The 20,837-nt window shown below is 43.6% G+C and overlaps 1 protein-coding gene across 2 annotated transcripts in view; it reads right to left on the bottom strand.

The window, feature by feature from the left end:
• Positions 1-3,688: 3,688 nt before the first annotated feature.
• VAPA (VAMP associated protein A) overlaps positions 3,689-20,837 on the bottom strand; it is a 32,780-nt gene continuing 15,631 nt past the window's right edge. The window contains exons 2-7 of one of the 2 annotated variants that reach the window (XM_031439196.2): positions 18,973-19,125; positions 16,069-16,172; positions 15,556-15,636; positions 9,363-9,497; positions 5,713-5,886; positions 3,689-4,447 (exon numbers count right to left, since the gene is read on the bottom strand). In XM_031439196.2, coding sequence (XP_031295056.2) covers positions 4,289-4,447; positions 5,713-5,886; positions 9,363-9,497; positions 15,556-15,636; positions 16,069-16,172; positions 18,973-19,125 — 806 coding nt within the window. In that variant the 3' untranslated portion in view covers positions 3,689-4,288. The remainder of the gene's footprint in view (positions 4,448-5,712; positions 5,887-9,362; positions 9,498-15,555; positions 15,637-16,068; positions 16,173-18,972; positions 19,126-20,837) is intronic. The other variant, XM_031439197.2, reaches the window with a different exon arrangement.

Genomic DNA, 20,837 nt, shown 5'->3' with positions numbered 1-20,837 from the left:
CACTTCTTTTTGCACAGAAAGCTCAGATCTATTTGCAAGTTAAAAACCTTCACTGGTGTTTTAACATCGCAACCTTTAAGATGGCTCTTGTAACAAGCAACACCTAAAGGTAATTCCTGCAACTTATTTTAAGATTGACATACAAGGAATTCTGAAAATGCAGTTTCCCTACATTGCAGGACTCAGGTCTTACTGAAACCTATTTTGTGCCTGGCTTTAGCATTTAAAAGCCTACAGAGCAGTTGTCTGCTGCAGATTAAACAAATGGAGCCTAGAAACAAACGAGCATGCCGGGTCCCCTCCCCAAACCAGCTCAGGCAGCATCTGCCAGGCGCCGTTCGGGTGTCAGGTCACCTTAAGTGTCGTGAATTAACACACGGCCGCAGCTGAGCACCACGGCTAAAACCTAACAAAATGAACGGTGACCTGAGGGGTCTCCTGTACCTGTTTTCAAGGTAGGCGTTACATACAAGATCAACCGGAAAACGAGAAACTCAGTTTGAGAACGAGGAATGTGGTAGAAGGAGGGTGTAATTAGAAAGGGAGTCACCTGGCCAATCAAGCTTTACACTGTAGGTAAAACATCTGCAACTTTACAAAGAGGTGATCATAAAAATAAAGCAGGCATTCCTGCAGTCATTTATACTTGGTTTTCCATAAATCAGAGAAATCAGGTTAAGTGGAAAAACCGCAGGCTACAGAGCGGTCTGTAACTCATCCCACCTAGACAGCACCAGTACTGCATGGGCATAAACGAGTGCAGACGCCGGCGCTGCTGGACGCCAGGCCGTGGCATCGCTTTTCATAATTTCCCAAATCCCCTAAAATGCACACATTATTTCTACAATGAGAAATGCAGGAAGAGAAAGCCTCTCCCTTTAGGGATGGATGCTCAAACTTCTCGGCACCAATCCCCCGCTGGCTGGGCATTCCTCCAAGATGCACTGTCTGCAGAGAACTCTCCAGAAGCCGGGCTTGGACCACTGTGGGCTCTCACGCGAGGAAATGAAAAAGCAGCTGCCCCCTTTCCTACCGAAGGCCCTTAAACTCAAGGTCGCTAAGAAAAGACTGCCACCAGGACTCAGGTCCCAGGCCGTCACTGGCTATTACTACCTGACAGACATTAATACACAAACCATCACACTCTGCTGAAGTCAGATTCCTTTTAGTTTTTTAGAAAGGAAAATGACACTTCACCACATTTTTAAAGTTTATTTATTCACACAATAGTTTAATTTCCTCTGAAAGCTAGAATATGAAGATCATTTACCTTATTCTGTTGTCTTTCCACACGACAGCCAGCCATCTCTCCCTAACGCCCATAAAGGGCAATTTTCAAAAACCTATGCACACACCCAAACCACTGAACAGGAGTGCACAAAGCTCTGGGAAAACGGGCACTGGAGTGCTTTCAAAGTGCCGAAGGAGTACGTTTAGGAACGAAACTGTAAGAACTGTTTTCCTTCTTACCTTGTTGATAAAACTTGTTCTCAAAGTGGCATGTCTTGAATGACTACAATCCAGAAGTAATTCCCACAGCAGATAATATCAACCTTCGGGAACTTCTGAGACAACTGAAGGAGAAATCAAGATTTTTTTTTCTTTGACCAGAATTTCTGAATTTGATACATAGTTTTTTCAAGTGTCATTTCTCTTTCTTTAAGGTGCCATACCCCACACTCAGAATACAATTCTTAAATATGTTGTAAAGGCAAGAACGGGCAGAGCTCAGGTCCACCAGGTGCAGGAGGAGCGGAAGGCGGGCGGGCGGGCCGCGTCGCAGGGGAACGTAAGGCCTAGTGACTGGGACACAGTCCCCTGGCAGCCTTGCCTCATGCCCACGTTCACAAGCAAGCAGGCAGACGAGGCAAAACGTCCTCAACACGCATGGAGTGAAGACAGACAATTCAGTCTGTATGCTATCAGTCCATTCATACAGCTGGACCCTTAGAGTCACCGCTGGTGGTGAAGTGACTGGATCAGGCTTCCCACAGCCGTCAAAGTCCCCGACACAGTCGGAGCACCTCCTGACAAGCAAAGCTGTTAAGCCCAGGGAAGCTTGATTCTGCAGATGCTACCCAGACCACACTCTCTCCCAAAACTAACCATGCGTTAGCATTTTGTAAAATGCCTACCTAAAAAGACACTGTACTTCACAACGGTTACTTACCACCAGCTGGGAGCGGCATTTCTAGCCTATTCCCTGCATGCAGACACGCCCGAGACAACTCCACAGCCTGCAGGACCGTCTTACGACGACGGGGATCTCACATGTGCTTATCAAACAGCATCTTACCTTCATTATTGCAGTCATGTCAAATTAGGGTAAATTTTTTTCTCTACAAAGTCACCAGAGAAAGACGCTACGGTGGAGTCAGGAGATTTCTAGGGCTAGCTCTGCCTCTATCCACCCGTGAGACACAAGGAAAGCTCTCTCAACTCTCGTAAAGGCCTCAGATTCCTCAACCAGAAAACAAGGGGGTCCACACGGTGAACTCTAAGCAGCATCCCCACAAAACAGGATTGTGCTACGTTTGAGAACTTAAACTTAAAAAAAATTGAGAGCTATGAAGTACGAAGCTGGACACCCAACACCAGTAACATTGATTACATAGAGCTCTAAGCCAAGGAATCACTGACCCCGCACCGACGGGATGAAGACGCAGGCCCGTTTCTCGCCTGCTTTTCCAGCTACCGGAGCATGAAGCACGTCTCACTGCGCGCCCTGCGGCCGCGCTGGAGCGCACGGGCCGGACTGCGGCTGCGCAGTGACCCCTGCACACGCGCAGTCTGTGGGCTCTAACAAACTCAAAACATACCTGAAATGAAAACGCAACCAAAATTTACCAGACCATTCACTCCTTTACGTGATGGACACGCAGACCTGGGCCTAACATACTTCACCGCACCAAGTCAGGTCCCAACGTCCAATTTCCCTTTCAGATTAAGTGCATCTTTTACAAAGCCAACACATATTTTCAAAAACCAAAATTCACTTGTATTAGATTCTACTTAGAAAAAGTGAACATCTTCCCTGGCTCCAAAATGTTCCATGCTGGTACAAATTAAATGAAGACACAAGACTAAGTGTAGGAAAGTCTATCAGACCCCAGAAAGGCGTATTGATACTGAAAACCTGCTTCACATGGTTAACAGACAGATTTGGAAAGGATAAAGTCACTTTTCACAAAGAAACTCCCAAGGCTTTACTCAGTAACACCAAATTTCCATAATGGGAATCTGAGTGTCAAACTAGACAGGGAAAAACCCTACTTGTAACTACTACTATGCATAAACGCTGTAGGAGAACAATTGGGCTGGTCAGAAAGCAGTAACCAGAACCAGGGAGAACTAACCTTCCTTGAGACAAGACTAGAAGACCCTGCTAAGAACGGGGAAAATCAGACGCGACAGAGCCACCGGTCAGACACGCAAGCGGACTGAAACTACACACTTCAATTCTCATGGTACTTGTTTCATATCACCTTGAAGATAAATGGATTATGACCTTCCAAAACACCAAAAACAGCCTGAAATTTTATCAATTCCTTTCCTTAATAGAACGAGGGCTTTTAACCACAGACACTATAATATCCGAAAGGTAAGATAAATTATGCATTTTATAACTCAAATCACCACACAGTGCACCATGGTTTCCCGTCTAAAGACACGACAGACACAAACAAGCTATCGAGCAAGAATCTGTTAACAGTTTTATTATTTTTATGTTAAATACCATGGGACAGGATTGTAAGGATGAAAAACTCAGTCAACAACTGCCTCACAAGGGGTAAGAAAATTCTGCCATGATATTAGCAAAGGTAAAGGAGAAAATTTACACTGTAAGAGGCACCATTTCCCCGCAGAACACCTCTTGGCATTTCCTGAATGAGTGGGATTAGCAATCTAAATAAATCATATTTCAAGAGGTAACAGCAACAGATAAAATTTAAAGGGATTATTAAAATAACATTTACAAGACTCTGAACAATTCTTGAACTCTTATTAAAACCACAAAGAAAGAACAATTCTTTATTTATGAATTTCATACAGGACTGAATGTGCAACTGGCATCTGCTAGTGATGGTCTGTGACGTACAATCTGTCCGCAGCCGAGCACGCTGTTCTGACTGTGTTTCTAACCGTAAGAGACCACTGAAGGCGAGGCCTATATGACGCTGTACACACAAATGGTCACCGTGGGCCACACTACCAGTGAGATGGCAGGTGAACAAATCTTTTTCTGGTCAAGAGGGAAAAAAAGAAACAGCACTCTGCATGCGTCACTCTACAAGATGAACTTCCCTAGAAAGAATCCAATGAAAATGGCTGCAATTACAACAAGAAGTGAAGGAAGGGGACTGGTGACGTTCTCTCTGAAGGACGCAGCTGAGGTTGATCCAGGTTTTTCCGAATGTGCTACTTTTCTGAGCCTTAAGCCTTCATCCTAGAAAAAAATACACACACACAAAGAGGTTTGAAGAACAAACACGCGTAAGGCTACTGAGCTAATGATCTGCAGACAGAAAGCAGACTAGTATGCACACGACTGGGGACAGGGACAGGGATCAGCTGCGAGCCGGCCTGAGAAACCTTCTAGCTCAAAAGAAATATTCTAAAACTGGATCCTAGTGATTGCTACACAACTCTGTAAATTTACTAAACTCACTGAACTATACACACATTCACAATGGGTGTCTATGGAATGTAAATTACATCTCAGTAATGCTGATTTTAAAAAGTGGAACTGAGAAATATACTCCTAAAATTAATACAATTAAAGAAGAGGTCTGTGCAGGCATTACCTCCCAGGTGGACCGCGGTATTTTCGCACGGGTCACACCTATCCTAGCCCCATCAGCCAAAGACACCCGGAAACAAAGCCAGGGCAAAGGTAGTTGGAGGTTGGTTTACTGACTCACTGCCATCAGGGCACCTGCCCAGCAGAGGCACAAGGAAGAGACAGGACTTTACAGGGCTTGGGGGAGGGAAAGGTTCAGGATGAAACAGAAACACAGCGTTGACACGCTCAGAGTCGAGCAGGAGGGCTGTGTGTGTATCTGAGGGCCAGCGCTGGGTCTGGGCTGCAGAGGAGACAGAACCCTGCTTCGTGGAGACTACAGACACGTAGACTGGGATGCGGGGTGCAGAACCCGCCTGTGAGGTTCTGCTGCTGGACTGGGGATGGGGGCTGTGTCTGCATCGATAACTGCAGCCCACCCCCCGACGAGAGTGGGCTGCTCTGCTCCTACTGATAAGTTTTCACACGGCAAAGTCTCTGACAGTCCATGATTTTCGGGGACAAGGTCTCTCATCAAGAAAACAGCCGTCATTTGAAGTAGGAGGCTGTTATGACACTTAGCAGGTATAGAATGACCGTGGGGAGAGTAATGACGCCCGTTTACCGGGGCAGCTGGCTTCATCTGGCCCAGACCCCGACCAGAGGAACAGCAGGGCAGGCTTCTACCTCCTTGGCGCAAGCTCATGTTTACGCTCTCACTCTGATTCCTCTAGTGTGTTCACTAATACCGACTAAGAGTCCACCTGATCTCACACTGCTTCATGTGCAGTACTGGGTTTTCTGTCGGTTTGTGGGCTCTGGCTAGGAGTGGGGCACCGCAGCCAGGACGTGATCAAACTGGGGGAAGAAAACAGAACTGGAAGAGGATAAAGCCAAGCAGGACAGGCAGGCACACCTTCCGGTGCACTCACCCTCAGGTGCCGGTTCTCCTCCGACAGCTTCAGCACCTCCCCCTGCAGCCGCTTGCACTCCTCCATCAGCTTCCTGGTCTCCGTGTCGCTGAGGGAAGCGCTGTGCGGCTTGGGCAGCGGCCCGTCTTGTTTCGCGGCGTTCAGGGGCGCCGTTTTGCTAGGCTCCATGTCATTCTGCGTAACAGAGACAGCGGTGGGAGCTGTTTAACGGACTCAGTCTCCTCACTGGTCTTACAAAGAAACGTAAATGCCACATCCTTCTTCTCCAAAAAAGTATTTCAATGAAGTTTTGACAATTTTCAATTTCGTTATTGAGAAGGTTTCTAAGTACCAAATGTTTGGTAAGCAAACGAGGCACGCGGCCCTCTCCCTCGTCCGTCCCCGGAGCCCGGGCCCCGCAGCCCCTTGGATGCCCCTTCCTACGGCAGCGCCCAGCGCCGGGGGAGCGGCAGCCATGCTGCCCGCACCCACCCCCAAGCCCAGCGCTCCGGGCGGGGCAGTTACTCGGTAACTGCGCTGAGTGACTGACGCCAGCCAAAACCCAAATGTGAAGCTAGTTTTCAGTGCTCCGACGCTGTCATTCAAATGAGGTGCTAGAGGAAAGGGGGCATTATCACAATTATGCCAATAAAATTAGGAGACTGCCTACGAAAAACACGTAAAAGAAAACCTAACTTCGATTAGTGGGAAAAGATAATGGAAGGATATAAACACTGAAGGGAAGATAATGAACACAAACACGCATCATGGGAAAAGAAAAGGGACTCAATTCCATGACCTGGGACACAAACAGAGAGAGGGTCCCTTCAACTCCTCAGCAACACTCTCCACTCCGCCTCGAGACACTGAGACGCTCGCTGGAGTCGCGGTGAACAAGTGCCTCAGGCTGCCCCGCGTCCCCCTGCGGCCAGAGCGCTGGCTCTTTCCTCACCGCCTTCCCCTGCCCCCGGCCCACCCCACCACCATGAGTAACAACCCTGTCTCGCACATACCTGACTCTCCTTCCTACTCTTTCCCTAGCAGTAACTAGAATTCATTTCAAAGGGACTTTTCAAGTGTGCTCAGATTCCAACCCAGAACCAGACTAACGTCTGCAAACAAGGATGGCGTGGCCTTCCCAGTGAAGGCAAAGGCCAAGAGCCAGCAACGCAGCCACTGAGCAGTCTTCAGGTTCCGGAAAAACACCACACTCATACCAGAGAGCTGACAAGAAAGTAAGAAGTGGGGGGAGGGCACAGCTCAGGGGCAAAGCAAGTGCTTAGCATGCAGGAGGTCCCGGGTTCAAGCCCCAGTCCCTCCATTAAAAAATAAATAAATAAAACCTAATCACCTCCCCACCGACTAAAAGAATAAAAAATAGAGAGATGAGAGGCCAACAGATGGAGAGAAAAAAAATTAAAACGAGGACTCATCAAACTCCTCACAATTAGCCTCCTATTTTTAAACAAATTCTTGAAGTTCCAGAAAATTGAATCATGAGAGGAAAAGAGGAAGATAGCCCCCATTCTCTCATCAGCCCAACACAACTACTGCTTATATATCATCTTCCAACATTTGTCGTGTGTGTATTTTAGAGTCAGCATACATGTAACATTTTTTGTTTATACGTGCATCCTTTATATAGGTATTATTTAAATGACACAATGTCATTCAATATTCTGTTCTGCGCCTTACCACAATTACTCGTTAGACACCTGATGGCTAGCTTTCTACTCTTTGAGATTTTAAATAACATGTCAATCAGTATCTTTTCATGGTGGCACAATTAGATTTTCTTTTTACTGAAATTTTTCTTAATATTGTTACATTGCTTTTATAAGAAAAAGGAGAAAAAGTGTCATAATCAATCTGTGAAGCATAAATGTTAGAACGCCAAGGACACAGTGAAGCTTGAACGCTTTCCAAAAGTGGGCCAAGGAAGTCCTCAAGAAGTTACGCTGAGTGCATGAGTACCACGTATTCAGCACCACGCAGGCCGCACACACAGCAGAGGCAAAGAAACCTACTTTACTTAAAATTAACTTCTGTCACGCAAGAGCATCCATAACCTAACGCGGTGGGGGTGGAGGGACCCCTGAAGAGCCTGGTGGACTCGCTGGGGCTATGGACCTCGCGCTTCCTCTCAGGGGCCCCAGTGAGGTCTGGCTCCAGAAAGCAGCGAGTTCCCTGAGGGGCGCCTCAACTGGTCCAGAAAGGGGAGCCTGGCTGTCCTGAGGCCACGGAACAAGCCACAGGGGGATTCCACGTGCTGTGCCTCTTCGGCAGCTGGCAAAGAGAAACGTCACACTAGCGTCACGTCTGACGCGGCAACTCAGAAAGGCCAAAGCCACAACATCAAGACAAGAAGAAAACACGCTATTCTGTGCGTTTTCCAGTTTTACATTATTCAGACTCTCTGCAGTAATCCCCCTCCATCTATGAGGTGAATTTACTTCTGTATTTTTTTTAAAAACCTTCAGAATTTCAGTTCCAATATTCTAAGTTACTCCTCTTGCGGGGTAATCAGAAAAAGCGATGGCTTAGGGACTGGACAGAAAGGGAAAGGGAAAATACAAGGCAAAGCAGGTTTTTCACTGACGCCTTGGGATGGATAAAGGAGCAAAAAGAATGTCAACGTGGGGCTCCATTCTGCTGACTACTGTGAGGGATCAAATGTACGTACAGGGAGTTAAGAGGCTAAAGCCAAGAGCCACGGCATGAAGCTGCCAGGAGGCTTAGGAAGGGCCTTACCCTGGAAAGAGGCAGTATTTGAATAATAAAGTTACTGAAGATTTATTTTCACTCTAAACAATTCATTTACTTTTTCTCTAGGATTAGGATTCCCAGAAGTAAATAACTAAACACACAAAATTTTAAAAGTATTAGACATTTAAAGAAAGGATTTTTTTTTCAGCCTCAGTACACATATTCCCTGCAAAGCCTAATCAAAGTGAAAGCAACCTGTCCCCACTGTGGGGTTCCTAAAGCTCCCAGTAAGCATGAAACGGCACAGAGAATCACACAGCAGCCACTATGTCACCAAGAGTCACTGTCACCTGACTGAGGTACCTTCAGTTTACCTGAGTGAATGTTAAGGACAGTGTGTACACACAGACACACACACACACAGACACACAGAGAAATTAATAAATGCAAATATGGCCTGAAGATCGTTGGTGCTTTTGCCACAGATCCCCTACCCGGGGCATTTGTAAACAACTAACAATGACAGCTAGAGAAGGGTTACCATTACTGGCATCTGGTAACAAAACATAAAGCAGCAATTTCGTTTGTCTTTTTCAAACACATGAACACAAATATTTGCCTGGAGAGCAGCGTACGCCAGCTCCCACCTTCACTGCTGCGCTCGCTGGTCTGCTCAAACCCCAGGGACAGGAGAACCTGCGCCAGCGCCATAGTCATGTTTGCTCGCACATCTGTCCTGCTCACTACTGAGATTTTATTAAGCGCTGCATTTGCTTTTTTAGAACAGAATAGTCTGCATGCCTGATTTTTAACTGGTCCTACTATAATTTCAAACATAGCTGACAATTTCAGTTCTAATTACTTCACGCAGCACACAGTAAGTACCACACACGTGCCAGGCAACTGCATGAACAGAAGCAGCAACCCTAGCAGACCCCTGTGTCTGACAACTCCCTAAAACAAACCTTCTGCTTCTCCTGTTTGAACACACTGAGTCCCCTGGGCTCACTCTTCGTGTGGTAACTGGCAGGCGTCGCGCCTGTGCTGCTGGTGCTGCTCAGCGGAGTGCCAGCCGGGGCGGTCGCCGGTGGAGCTACACCCTGAGGCGGCATGGGAAACAGTCTCAGAGTCACCCCGAGCTCTGACTTCTCCTGCACGGGACTGGGAATGACTAACACAGAAATCATTAGGCTCTACAACATACACATTATCCTACAGAAATGTGCTACACGTAAGAAGTAACAGTAATAAAAGTAATAGCTATGTTAAAGCAAAAAGTATAACATTTCTGAACTTTTTATATTACTTTCCAAACAAAATTAGTTATGATTAAACTGGCATTACGGTTACTAAGTATATAAACCTTATTGAACTTATGCTAGCCTCATGTCCTAAAATGAATACCTTCTAATGGTGTAGCTCTGAATTTTTGTTACCAATCAATACTTGTCAATATCCGAAAAATAAGCACTTCATACTTCCTTACCTTCGGTAGCACTCAACCTGAACGATTTTTAAGTCAAATGAATTTCTTCCTCAAGCGTGTGAAAACTGCAAGGATTTATAAACCTCTCCTGTATTCAACGACTCCCCTCCCGAAACACACACACACACACGCATACACACACACACACCCCTACTGTGTCCCACAACCAATAAACAAGGACACACATAATATTCTAGTTATACCATTATCATCTCCACAGTTCTCTTCCTATCTTTTCAAATTCCTTTAATACACATAAAAATACTATTATACAAAAAGGCTGTACAGACTCTGAAATAATACTTACTGACCCAGGTCACTGTATGTAACTAAGACAAATCCACCTTACTTATTAATAATGCACTGTTCCCAATCTGCTCTGTCTCAACAGAAAACAATGTATATTTAAATCATAAAAAGTCTATTCCTAGGACCCCTGAAATTCCCTCTTCTTGACAGCCCTTCAGTCTTCATTAAGACAAGTCAGTATCTTTTCCTACAAAATATGTCATTAACAGATGTTAAATGGGGGCATAAATGAAATGTAATACATTTTTAAAACTTGGAAAATGTCAAGTAGAGTTGGTGGCCTCAAAATAAACCAAAATAATTTTTTATTTCAATACAAAGAAGTGAAAGGGGGATAAAACATAAGTAACAGGTTAATTAGGGGGATGCCATAGCTCAAGTGCCAGAGCCATGATTAGCATACACAAGGTCCTGGGTTCAACCCTCAGTACCTCCTCCAAAAATAAATAAACCTAATTACCTCCCCCCAGCAAAATAAACAAATTTAAAAAAAGGTGAATTAAAACCATTCAATCCTGAAAAAACACGACCAGTAATTAGACATTAGATTTCACAATATGGAGTTGATAATAACTAAAAAGAGCTAACAATTCAGAGAACCCCACTTTGTAAAACACCATCCACGTCCAGCCACCAGCAGCCTGGGGGAGGTGCTGAGTGGCTCTCAGGAGCAGCCCCGAACACAGCTCGACTGAGGGCTGCGGGCCATTAACTCAGTGACATGTATCCAGCCCAGGGCCTGTGGTTCCAAGGGCTAGGAATGCATTTTAGTGCTTGAAGGCACTATTAGTTAATGCCTGCTTTCTGGGAATAATGTTAATAGTACCTCCTTCTATTCTAAAATAAAAGGATTCTCAGAATCCTAGGTCCTTCTAAGTATGATCCAAATCAAATAGCTATTTCCCAAAAAGAAGCTCATATTCTAATGATGGTTCTAGTAAATTAGGACTGTTTCATCACCAAAAAATGACTTCTTTAAACTTCAAAAATGAAAACATGGACTCAATCACTATACTTCTAAAGCTGGCAACTTTCCTACCCTACAAGGTGACCAAATACTTCAATCATCGTCTTAGTTACACATTCGGTATCAGGGTCCTAAGAAACCCAAAGAAATCAACATAATAATAACTCACCGTTTTCCAACTGTTCTTAGAAACAGTAAACACCCAAGAACTAACAGCATACCTAAGAAGATCCAGATTTTCAAACAGGTGAGGTATCCTTACACCATGTACTTCCATTAAATACCAGTCTGCACCTTTGGGGGGCACGGATAGGTGCGTGAGAAGCTGCAGGCAGGGGTGAGTGGGACGCGGTGCTTCACAGAGCGTCACAAGGCCTACACCAGCCGTGGGAAGAAGGAACTGACAACTGCGGCAGCAGCTGTGCTATCCATCAGCTCCGGGTACTAATCAAGCTTTTCCAAGCCAAGGACTAAAGATCACACATTCTGACAATGGACTCTTCAGAGCAAATGTGCAAGGGACCACTAACTGCAATGAACATGGGCTTCCCTTCTCTGAACACAAGCTACACGTCCAATCCGGACAGAGCTGCGTATTAAACCACAAGTTGTCGCCAGAAACTTAGTTAAAAACTAAATTGAATTTTGCTTAAAATAACATACTTTTTTTTTATAGGGAAATTTTTACTTTATTTTTTTTTTATTTTTAAACATTTTTTATTGATTTATAATCATTTTACAATGTTGTGTCAAATTCCAGTGTTCAGCACAATTTTTCAGTCATTCATGGACATATACACACTCATTGTCACATTTTTTTCTCTGTGAGTTATCATAACATTTTGTGTATATTTCCCTAAAATAACATACTTTTTAAAACCTACTAACAACAAAACTAAAAACAGTCAAACCACATCACATAGGAATTTACTGTACAGCAATTATAACTATAAACTAAAAAGATGTATTTTATATTCTACTTCTAAAAATACACAATACCAACAGTTCTCATTACATTTTTGTGAATCTTGCACATTTAGAAATGTGTTTTCCTGGAACAAGGGAGTGTCATCTATAATCAGTACGTGTAAGTCACATGGCGTCGTACCAGCTCATCTGTGGCGCTGACAGCTCTTATCCAGGCAAAACACTACTCAGTGATGCCCTAATTCCCTAACAGACAAGGTTCATACCAAACGGAAGACAGACAGACAGAAAAAGGACGCTCGGCAATGTTCTGTGTCCACGCATGCTAGGAAGAAGTCAGTGTGTCCAAGTACTGTGGTCTGTAGGCAGTTCTATCCACTCATCCCTAAACAGTACTAAGCTGGAAATGGCAAGCTGCAATAACCAACACACGGAACATCACAAAAGAGGGGGTCTACATGTATTTGTACACGTGTACGTATGTATATATTACACACATGGTTTCATCCTAAGCTAGTGTAACAAATACACCCCAAAAATTGTGTGTTTTGTACTATTATGAACACTCCAGATTTGGTTACTTCGAGGTTTCATATTTTCTACAAAGGATGAGATGCAACGTTAAACTGATGACTTAACAGGAAGTCATATAATCAACCATTCAGATGGAACCAGGTCTGGGCCAGGCCACACTCAATTTAAATACATTTCTCAGTCGTTGAGATTTCTTGTACAATCTGCAGGTTAGTAGCACCACAAGAATGAGTTTAACAGAAACAGACTCATAGACATAGAACACAAACTTGTGGTTGCCAAGGGGGCGGGGGGTGGGAAGGGACAGACTGGAATTTCAAAATTGTAGAATAGATAAACAAGATTATACTGTGTAGCACAGGGAAATATACACAAGATCTTATGGTAGCTCACGGAGAAAAAAATGTGACAATGAATATATATATGTTCATGTATAACTGAAAAATTGTGCTCTACAGTGGAATTTGACACATTGTAAAATGATTATAAACCAATAAAAAATGTTAGAAAAAAATGAGTTTAAGCAGTAATAATGTTTCCAAAAGCGTATTTTACAGAACACCAGGCATTCCATGAGAAGTTAACTGTATTATATGAGAGAAAAAAGAAATACTAGGTTAACCATATTTTCTTTACTCAGGGCTTTGAATATGCAAATATGCAATGTGCTTATTTATTGGGAGACACAGTATTTATAGCATTTTTCCAAGCTCATCTGCGCACAGAGCCTTCCAATCCAATACACATTGGGAAGCGGCGCCTGGTAAAGCACAGCGTGTGTCTGCTGCACCCTCGCTGAAGGCCGCTGCTGGGCGGCAGACAGCACCGCCCGGACACAGCTCCTCTGCACATCTGAATTGTACAAACATGAAGCCCTGGAAGGCTCATTTCACGTGTAAACTTGAAATGTGAATTCCAAACACTTAAAAACACCCGTCAGGAATCAGCACAGCACAGCACAGCAAACAAGCCGCACGAGCCACTCGTTCCAGAAGCACTGCCTCCGGGTCACGAGGGGACCGGCCGTTCTCCTCAGGGGCTGTGTGCGTTTCACACGTTCTGAATTTCCCTTTCCCAAGACCTTCAAGAACATACCTCAACCACAACATCTAACCACTTCCCCAAGAAATAAAAGGATGCACACTATCTTACGTGATTTATGTGATGCTGACATAATTTTACTGTTAAAATTTCAGCATTTGAAGAAGTGCCCCTAAATGACAATCAGGCCCCCATTCGAACTTTGGCCAAAAGAATGGTTTGATAGGAATTCTTTGTCTTACTCCCAGGGTCCAGACTGTGGTCTTGAAATACCATCTCCCACTAAAAGGACCCAGAGCTTCTTGAAGAAATGTCTGGTTCCAGGTCTGGGCATGGAAATAATCCTGCCAAATTAGACATCAAGAAAATTACCAAAGACCACTAAGGTGAAAGGATGCAGGAACTGACCTGACAAATACTGTATGATCTCACTCGCATGTGGACTCTTAAAATAAAACCACAGTAACAACAACAAAACCCCAAACTCATAGAAGAGACGAGATCTGTGGTCACCAGAAGTGAGGGCAGGGGGAGGAAGAACTGGATGGGGGTGGTCAGCAGGTGCAGGCTTCCAACTGCAAGACAAGGAGGACTGGAGGAGTGATGCACCCGGTGACAGAGGCACACCCTAAGACTTCCCACCATGGCCAAGGCAGGGGGAGGGGTGACTCTCTTTTTTGCAGCTGCACGAAATGACGACGTTAAATAACCTTACTGTAGTCATCACTTCACACTACATGTAAGATCAGTCTTTACGCTGACACCTTCAACTTACACAGTGCTGAATGCCACGCAGAGCTCAATAAAACTGGAAATAACATTCGCTAACCCAGACAACGTGCTATGTTTTCTTGGTTCCAGTAATAGGAGCTGTGCAAGCCATCAGCTTCCTGGCAGCTGAGTCGGCAAAAACAAAGTGAACTCCGAACAGGAAGCACCAACACGCGTCAAACCCTCCTTTCCCAGTAAGGACACGAGTAGTCACACTTTCTATTTTTGGTAAACATCTCAAAATCCCTTTAAAAAGTCATTTAAAAACACAATAAAGATTTGGCCAACACCTAACTACCACTCTGGCACTTTCTCACTTCATCGTGTCCCAAAAAGCAGCACACCTGAGCCCACACACTTACTCTGTGAGCTCACCCTGTGACGGGGCGGGCGTCGCCAGACAAGGCGGCAGCCACGCCGGCCTGCACCCTACCTGGGCCAGCACCTGTGTGCATCCGTATTATTCTATGTATTAAGTCACACACACAACCTACTCACTCTCCAGGTCTCTCCCACAAACCACAGAAAAAATCCAAGTGTCCATTTCAAAGGGGAACCGAGAAAATGAGCAGAGCCCATTCTATACAGAGGCCGCTTTATAAACTCCACACATACACAATGAAGTTCCTCAAACTGTATTTGCCTCACACTGATTAAAAAGCAACATTAAAATTATTCACTAAGGAATAAAACCGAATGTATTTTGACCAAAACTAATAGTGAGCAAAACACCTGGGAGTGGCCTAATTTGGAATAAACTGCTTGTCCACGTAAACATAGTATACAGGATATCTCCTGGTAATATAGTTGCCAAAAGTGGTTTATGTCTGTAATTTAATTATCTCATTCTAAAAAAGAACTTGAAGTGGTTTAAGTGACAAAATTGTGGTAGAATAAGATGATTCTTCTCCATCACACAGCTTGTATCAAAAAGCATTTTTCTTCCTGAATGAACAAAATGCTAGCAAATGAAGAGTAGGTCCACATCGAGGTCCCAGAAAACCGCAGCACCGAGTCTCTGCAAGTGGAGCGCTGCACCGCACACCCACAGAGGCCGAAGCCAGAAGCAAGATGACGCAAAGGAACCGACGGCGTATCGCAGCTTCCAATCTTCTCTACTTACCAGTTTATCATTTTCATTGGGCATTTCAAACACACATCTCAATTTAGAATCCATTAATTCATCGGGTTTTGCCTCTTTCCACTAAAAACAAACAAAACCAAACAGTGAGACAGAAGAGATGTGATCGTGACAAACCAGCTTCACCTCAAGGGACAAGGAACGGGCTGGTGTGGCTGCCTGGAGCAGTCAAGGGGCCTGTGGCTGCAGGAGCCCCGCTGGCCGTACCCAGCAATGCCACAGGGCTTGTCATGTAACCCCAAGAGCTACTGTCGCCACCCGTTAAAGCCGCACTGACATCCCTGGCGGTCACAGGACTTTACTCTGAATAGCAGCACTTCTCAACTGTCCCTGAGAAACACTGCTTCAAAGCCCCTTCATTCTTAAGTTAGGATCATCTGCGGTGAACAGATGTACAGGTTTTGTTAATTTAAAAAACTGGGTTTCTCAATCGAGAACAAAACCCACAGTTTAAACAGCATCCCCCAGGGAACTCCATTCAACTTCTGTACTCACCACAGCTTCCATATCTGAGAAGTTCGGTGGGGCGAAAATGGTCTGTACCATAAACTTGTGCTTACTCTTCTCGTTGGGGTCGTAGTCGAAAGGCTGCAGCATTACTGAGTAAGAGGAAAGGACACGTCACACTGACTCTGCATCTGTTGGCTTCTTATCGTTCCCTAACTCCCGAAGTGAAGAAAACCAGGAAGGATCCAAGAAACCAAACTGGACGACTTACAGTCAGGATCCAGAAGCAACTTTATGATTTCAAATTACTTTTAAATTGTCTACCTTTCTTATCTGCTAAGTCTTTAACAACCCATAAAATAAACAAATGGCTATTTAAAAAATAAACATCTATAATTACCCTTTCTAAACTTAAGCTTGAAAAATTTTCAAAACTTTGTCAACATTAACTATTATAATGCCTGTAAACTCAAAATCTAGTAAATTGTCTATTGAAACTACTTAAAATATAAATTTAGGTTTCACATTATTTAACAATAATATCTCTTAAAATTAGACAACAGGGATATTTATAGGAGAAATTCTAGGCAACTTAAAAACTCACTACCATATTAATGTTCTGACATAACTAATTCTTCTAAAATAGATTTTAAATAAATACTTATTCAAAAGCTTATCAATTTGTTTAAAAATGATTCTAAGAAAATAAAGTCTACAAAGAAACCATAGAGCCTCATGATTTCTAGTATTTTTCCAGCATCCTAATAATTACACTCAATTTTTTTTCTAAGCACTTATGATTTCCAGTGGCCTACAAGAGGGTTTTTAGAGGCTCTATGTGGTTTTAAATTATGTAATATAAATCTAGTAAGAGGGTCTAAAAACTGAATCAGTAATTATACAAAACACGTATACAGTATTGTGGAAATGACTCCCCTGCTAACATTTACATTATTTCTAAGATAGACTCAACACTTTCAAAAAGACAAATGCAAATAAGCAAATGTCAGAAATATCAATTTACATAAGAAATTCTTATTTCTAAGTTAAGTCTACGACATTCCCATTAACTTCCATCATTGTTAAAACAAACTTTCAAAGGCCAAATACACAGCAGCAGAAAACGCACATGACAGGGGGGCGGGATGAAGCACAGTAAACGCCCACTAACGCTCCTCACTGACACCACTCTAGGCTGAGCACTGGGAGCTGGGTGAAAAGAAAACTTACAGCTGGTTACGACTTTATGATAGTCATACTGTAAGGTTACAGACCACGTAACAAGAGGAAGAGAATCTTAAAATATATATATAAATGGAGACAAATTAAAGGAGTGAATTCACAAAACTAAGTGCTAAAGGGAGAGAGGAAAAAAAGAAGAGTATGTAGACAGAGAGTTGCCCAGGGAAGGCTGCAGAAGGAAGAGTGGCTGGAGTGACCCTCCTCTAGGAAGGGGCTGCACGGAAAACTGTAGCGCCAAGTTCTATGTGGCGGAGAGGAATCTGAGCGCACGCCATGGTAACAGTAGCAAGTGCATCTGGAGTTTTTAGTAAGTGAGATGGCTCAATAGCAGGGGTTTATGTGGGAGAAAGTGCTTGGAAAAGTATACACGTCCTTAAGAAACATTAATACAGTGAGACTTCAGCAAGCTAGAACCCTCAAAGGTCATTCTAAATAGTTTCATGGGTTCCTAGGGATAAAGCTGTTTGCACCAAAAACTATTTTTTAACCACATGGATAGAAATAATTCTGTCTTCTTCCAATTTACCTAAAGGCGTGAAGACTTAGAGAGCAACTTCCAGAACACACGTGCTCACTGCTTCCCCTTCCTATTTCTGCCTCCAGAACCCATGTGCTCACAGCTTCATCTTCTCAATTCCCAGCCATCTTGCCCATGAACTTATGGCTTGGACAAACACATATGAAAGCAGCCTCCCAGCCACCACCAGACTGGCTAAAAATATCTTTTCTAGGGCCTCCCAGCTCCGAGTTTGGGGCTACAATTACTGAGGGAGGATTTAGTGCCACCAAGAACTCTGACTGTGGTCTGTCCTCGACTGCCTGCACAGTTGGGCCCCACTTGTAACTACCTCAGTAAGCCTGCCCTAGGCTCTCACTCTTTGTGTGACTTACTATTTTTAATCTGCTGTGGGCCTGAAAACTAGAAAACAGATACGGAGCTATTATATTCCCTTAGGAACACCTATCAGGACCACCCAGACATGATTTTTTCAAACATACACGTCCAGGCTATGTCCCCAGAGATCCCAATCTGAGAGGTCCCCGAGTTTTTAAGACACAGCCACAGAGGTGAGAATGACTGCTAGAAACCAAGGGTAAGTGGTCTCTGTGCGAAGCCAGAGAGGTTCTCCAGTCAGTAAGACACACTGTCATCCTCACTTCCTGCCTCCCAGCTGTGCTAGACCAGCTCCCTACAGGACCGTCAGGGGCGCCTGAGGGAAGAAAGACCAGCTTACGGGGCACAGCAGCACAGACTCCATGGCAGGAGTAAGCCGGCCATACGTGGAAGGAACCAAGAATCCTCCTTGCACTGTAAGTAAACACAAAATGGAGTAACAAAACTAAAGTTTTCAAGTGCCAAGGCGCTACTGGTATTAACAATAAAAGGCAGAAAGACTCATCTAATTTGATAACTATTGGCAAAAAAGAGGTACTGTACCAGTAACTATTAAGCAAAAAATTCAGGATAATACCTCTCCAGCTGCATGCAATATGTAACAACAGCTGGAGATCCAAATGACAACTATCAAATCCCCAAAATGACACATTTCAAAGATAAAATAATAAGGGCAGAGAATGTGGTAGTGAACTGTAGAAACAAAGTGCTTACAAGCTGACCGCATACACGGCCACCCCAAGACAAGGGTGAGAGATTCTGCAGCAGTCTGCACACAGTAAAAGAGCAGAGAAGCTTGGGACGTGGCTTGCTACCTGAGACAGTCACGGTCAAGCCCGGGTCGATAATCCCACTGTTGGGCCGCACACAGTACCGACGGGGCGCTGTAGTCTTCACCTTGAAACACACTTTTCTATCCGATGGATTCCGCAACTTTAGATTTGTAGTGACTACATCTGTGAAGGGGCCTGTAAGGTTTAAAAATCAAAAAGAGGGGAAAAATTTAATTGGATTCACATACACACACACACACACACAAAAGCAGAAATCAAAACTGAACACACATAACCTCAATTTTACAGAACGTATGTACTGAAGTCTGTGTACATAAATACACTGAGACTAGCAGTACCTTCCCATAGGGGTAAACTCACAAAGGAGTTTTATTTTCTCCTTCATTTCTTATCAGATTTCCTAAAACTGCTACACGAACATGTTACTATTTCTATCTAATAAAGTGCATTTTCAAACTTTCAATTTATGAAGGAATTCCACAGCGATACTGCCAGCGCACTCTTACCGCATTACTGAAAGACGAGGGTTTTCCAGGGGTCCGCAGACCAGGGCCAACCTTCCCACTCACGTGACTGAGCCGACCACAAAGACCTCTTCATCTGAGACACCACGCCAGTGACAAGGGCGCTCTCACTTCTCCTGAGTCGGGTCTAATTCCTTCACTCCTTTGCTCTCTCACTCACGTGTTTGCCCAGTATTTATCATGAGCACTGCGGCAAATGCCCTACATACAGATTTGCTTAAGTTTTGGCTCTACACCCAGACAACACAAAGTTGCAAAACAAAGGACCCCAGAAAGTAATCCAGCCCTGCCTGAATTACCTAAATCCCGAACCAATTTTTTGTCAAGGGGGCAGGGGATGAGGAGGGGAACAAAGAGAACAGCTGTTTTTGTTCTTGGCTGAAGAAAGGCCTAAAGACAGACTCAACAGACTTAGACAATAAACTGAGTATCTGTTCATTTAGAGACAGAAGACAAACTTAAAAATACGCCCCAATGAAGCAATAACCACACACTTCTAACTAACCCAAAAACAATTTTAAGTGGTTTCTAAAACAATTAATTTTAAGTTATATTAAAAAAAAAAAGAGCGAGAAGGCTGAAATCAAAGACAACTATTGTCAACGCTACCTTCTCTCATTTAAACAAATAGTAATAAGCATGTCTTTTAAAACTTTAAAATATTTACTGTATGGAGCCCAGACTGAGAAAATTCCTCAACTCTGCCAGAAAACGTTTCCCATTTTGTTAAATATTGGAAAATTATCTAAAACAGAGGCTTGAAGGGGAACAAACACAGCCAAATGAAAAGCCATTATTAGGAAGAGAGCCGGGGCTGAAAACAGCAGGTCTCCCAATGCAACACGGGGACGAGAAACAGACTGCAAATGCACTGCCTGTAAGAGACACTTGCTCCAAGCCCTTGGAAATGAATTAATTTTATCTTAAGCTTCAAGTTTGTGAGTTGTAAGCTATTTTCTAACAAATAAAAATTTGGCAAGACATGGAAATAACCTAAATGTCCTTGGACAGATGACTGGATAAAGAAGTTGTGGTATATTCATATAATGGAATACAACTCAGCCATAAAAAAGAATAAAATAATGCCATTTGCACTAACACAGACGGACCTAGAGATCATCATTCTAAGTGAACTAAGCCAGAAAGAGAAAGACAAATACCATATGATACCACTCATACGTGGAATCTAAAAAAAAGACGGACAAACTTACTTACAAAACAGAAACAGATTCACAGACATATACAGCAAACTTACAGTTATCAGGGGGAAAGGAGTGGGAAGGGATAAATTGGGAGTTTTGAGATTTGCAGATACTGACTGGTATATATAAAGTAGATAAACAAGTTCATACTGTGTAGCAC

This window comes from Camelus dromedarius, chromosome 32 (genome assembly GCF_036321535.1).
Source record: "Camelus dromedarius isolate mCamDro1 chromosome 32, mCamDro1.pat, whole genome shotgun sequence".
NCBI lineage: Eukaryota > Metazoa > Chordata > Mammalia > Artiodactyla > Camelidae > Camelus > Camelus dromedarius.
This window is presented reverse-complemented; position numbering and strand designations above follow the sequence as displayed.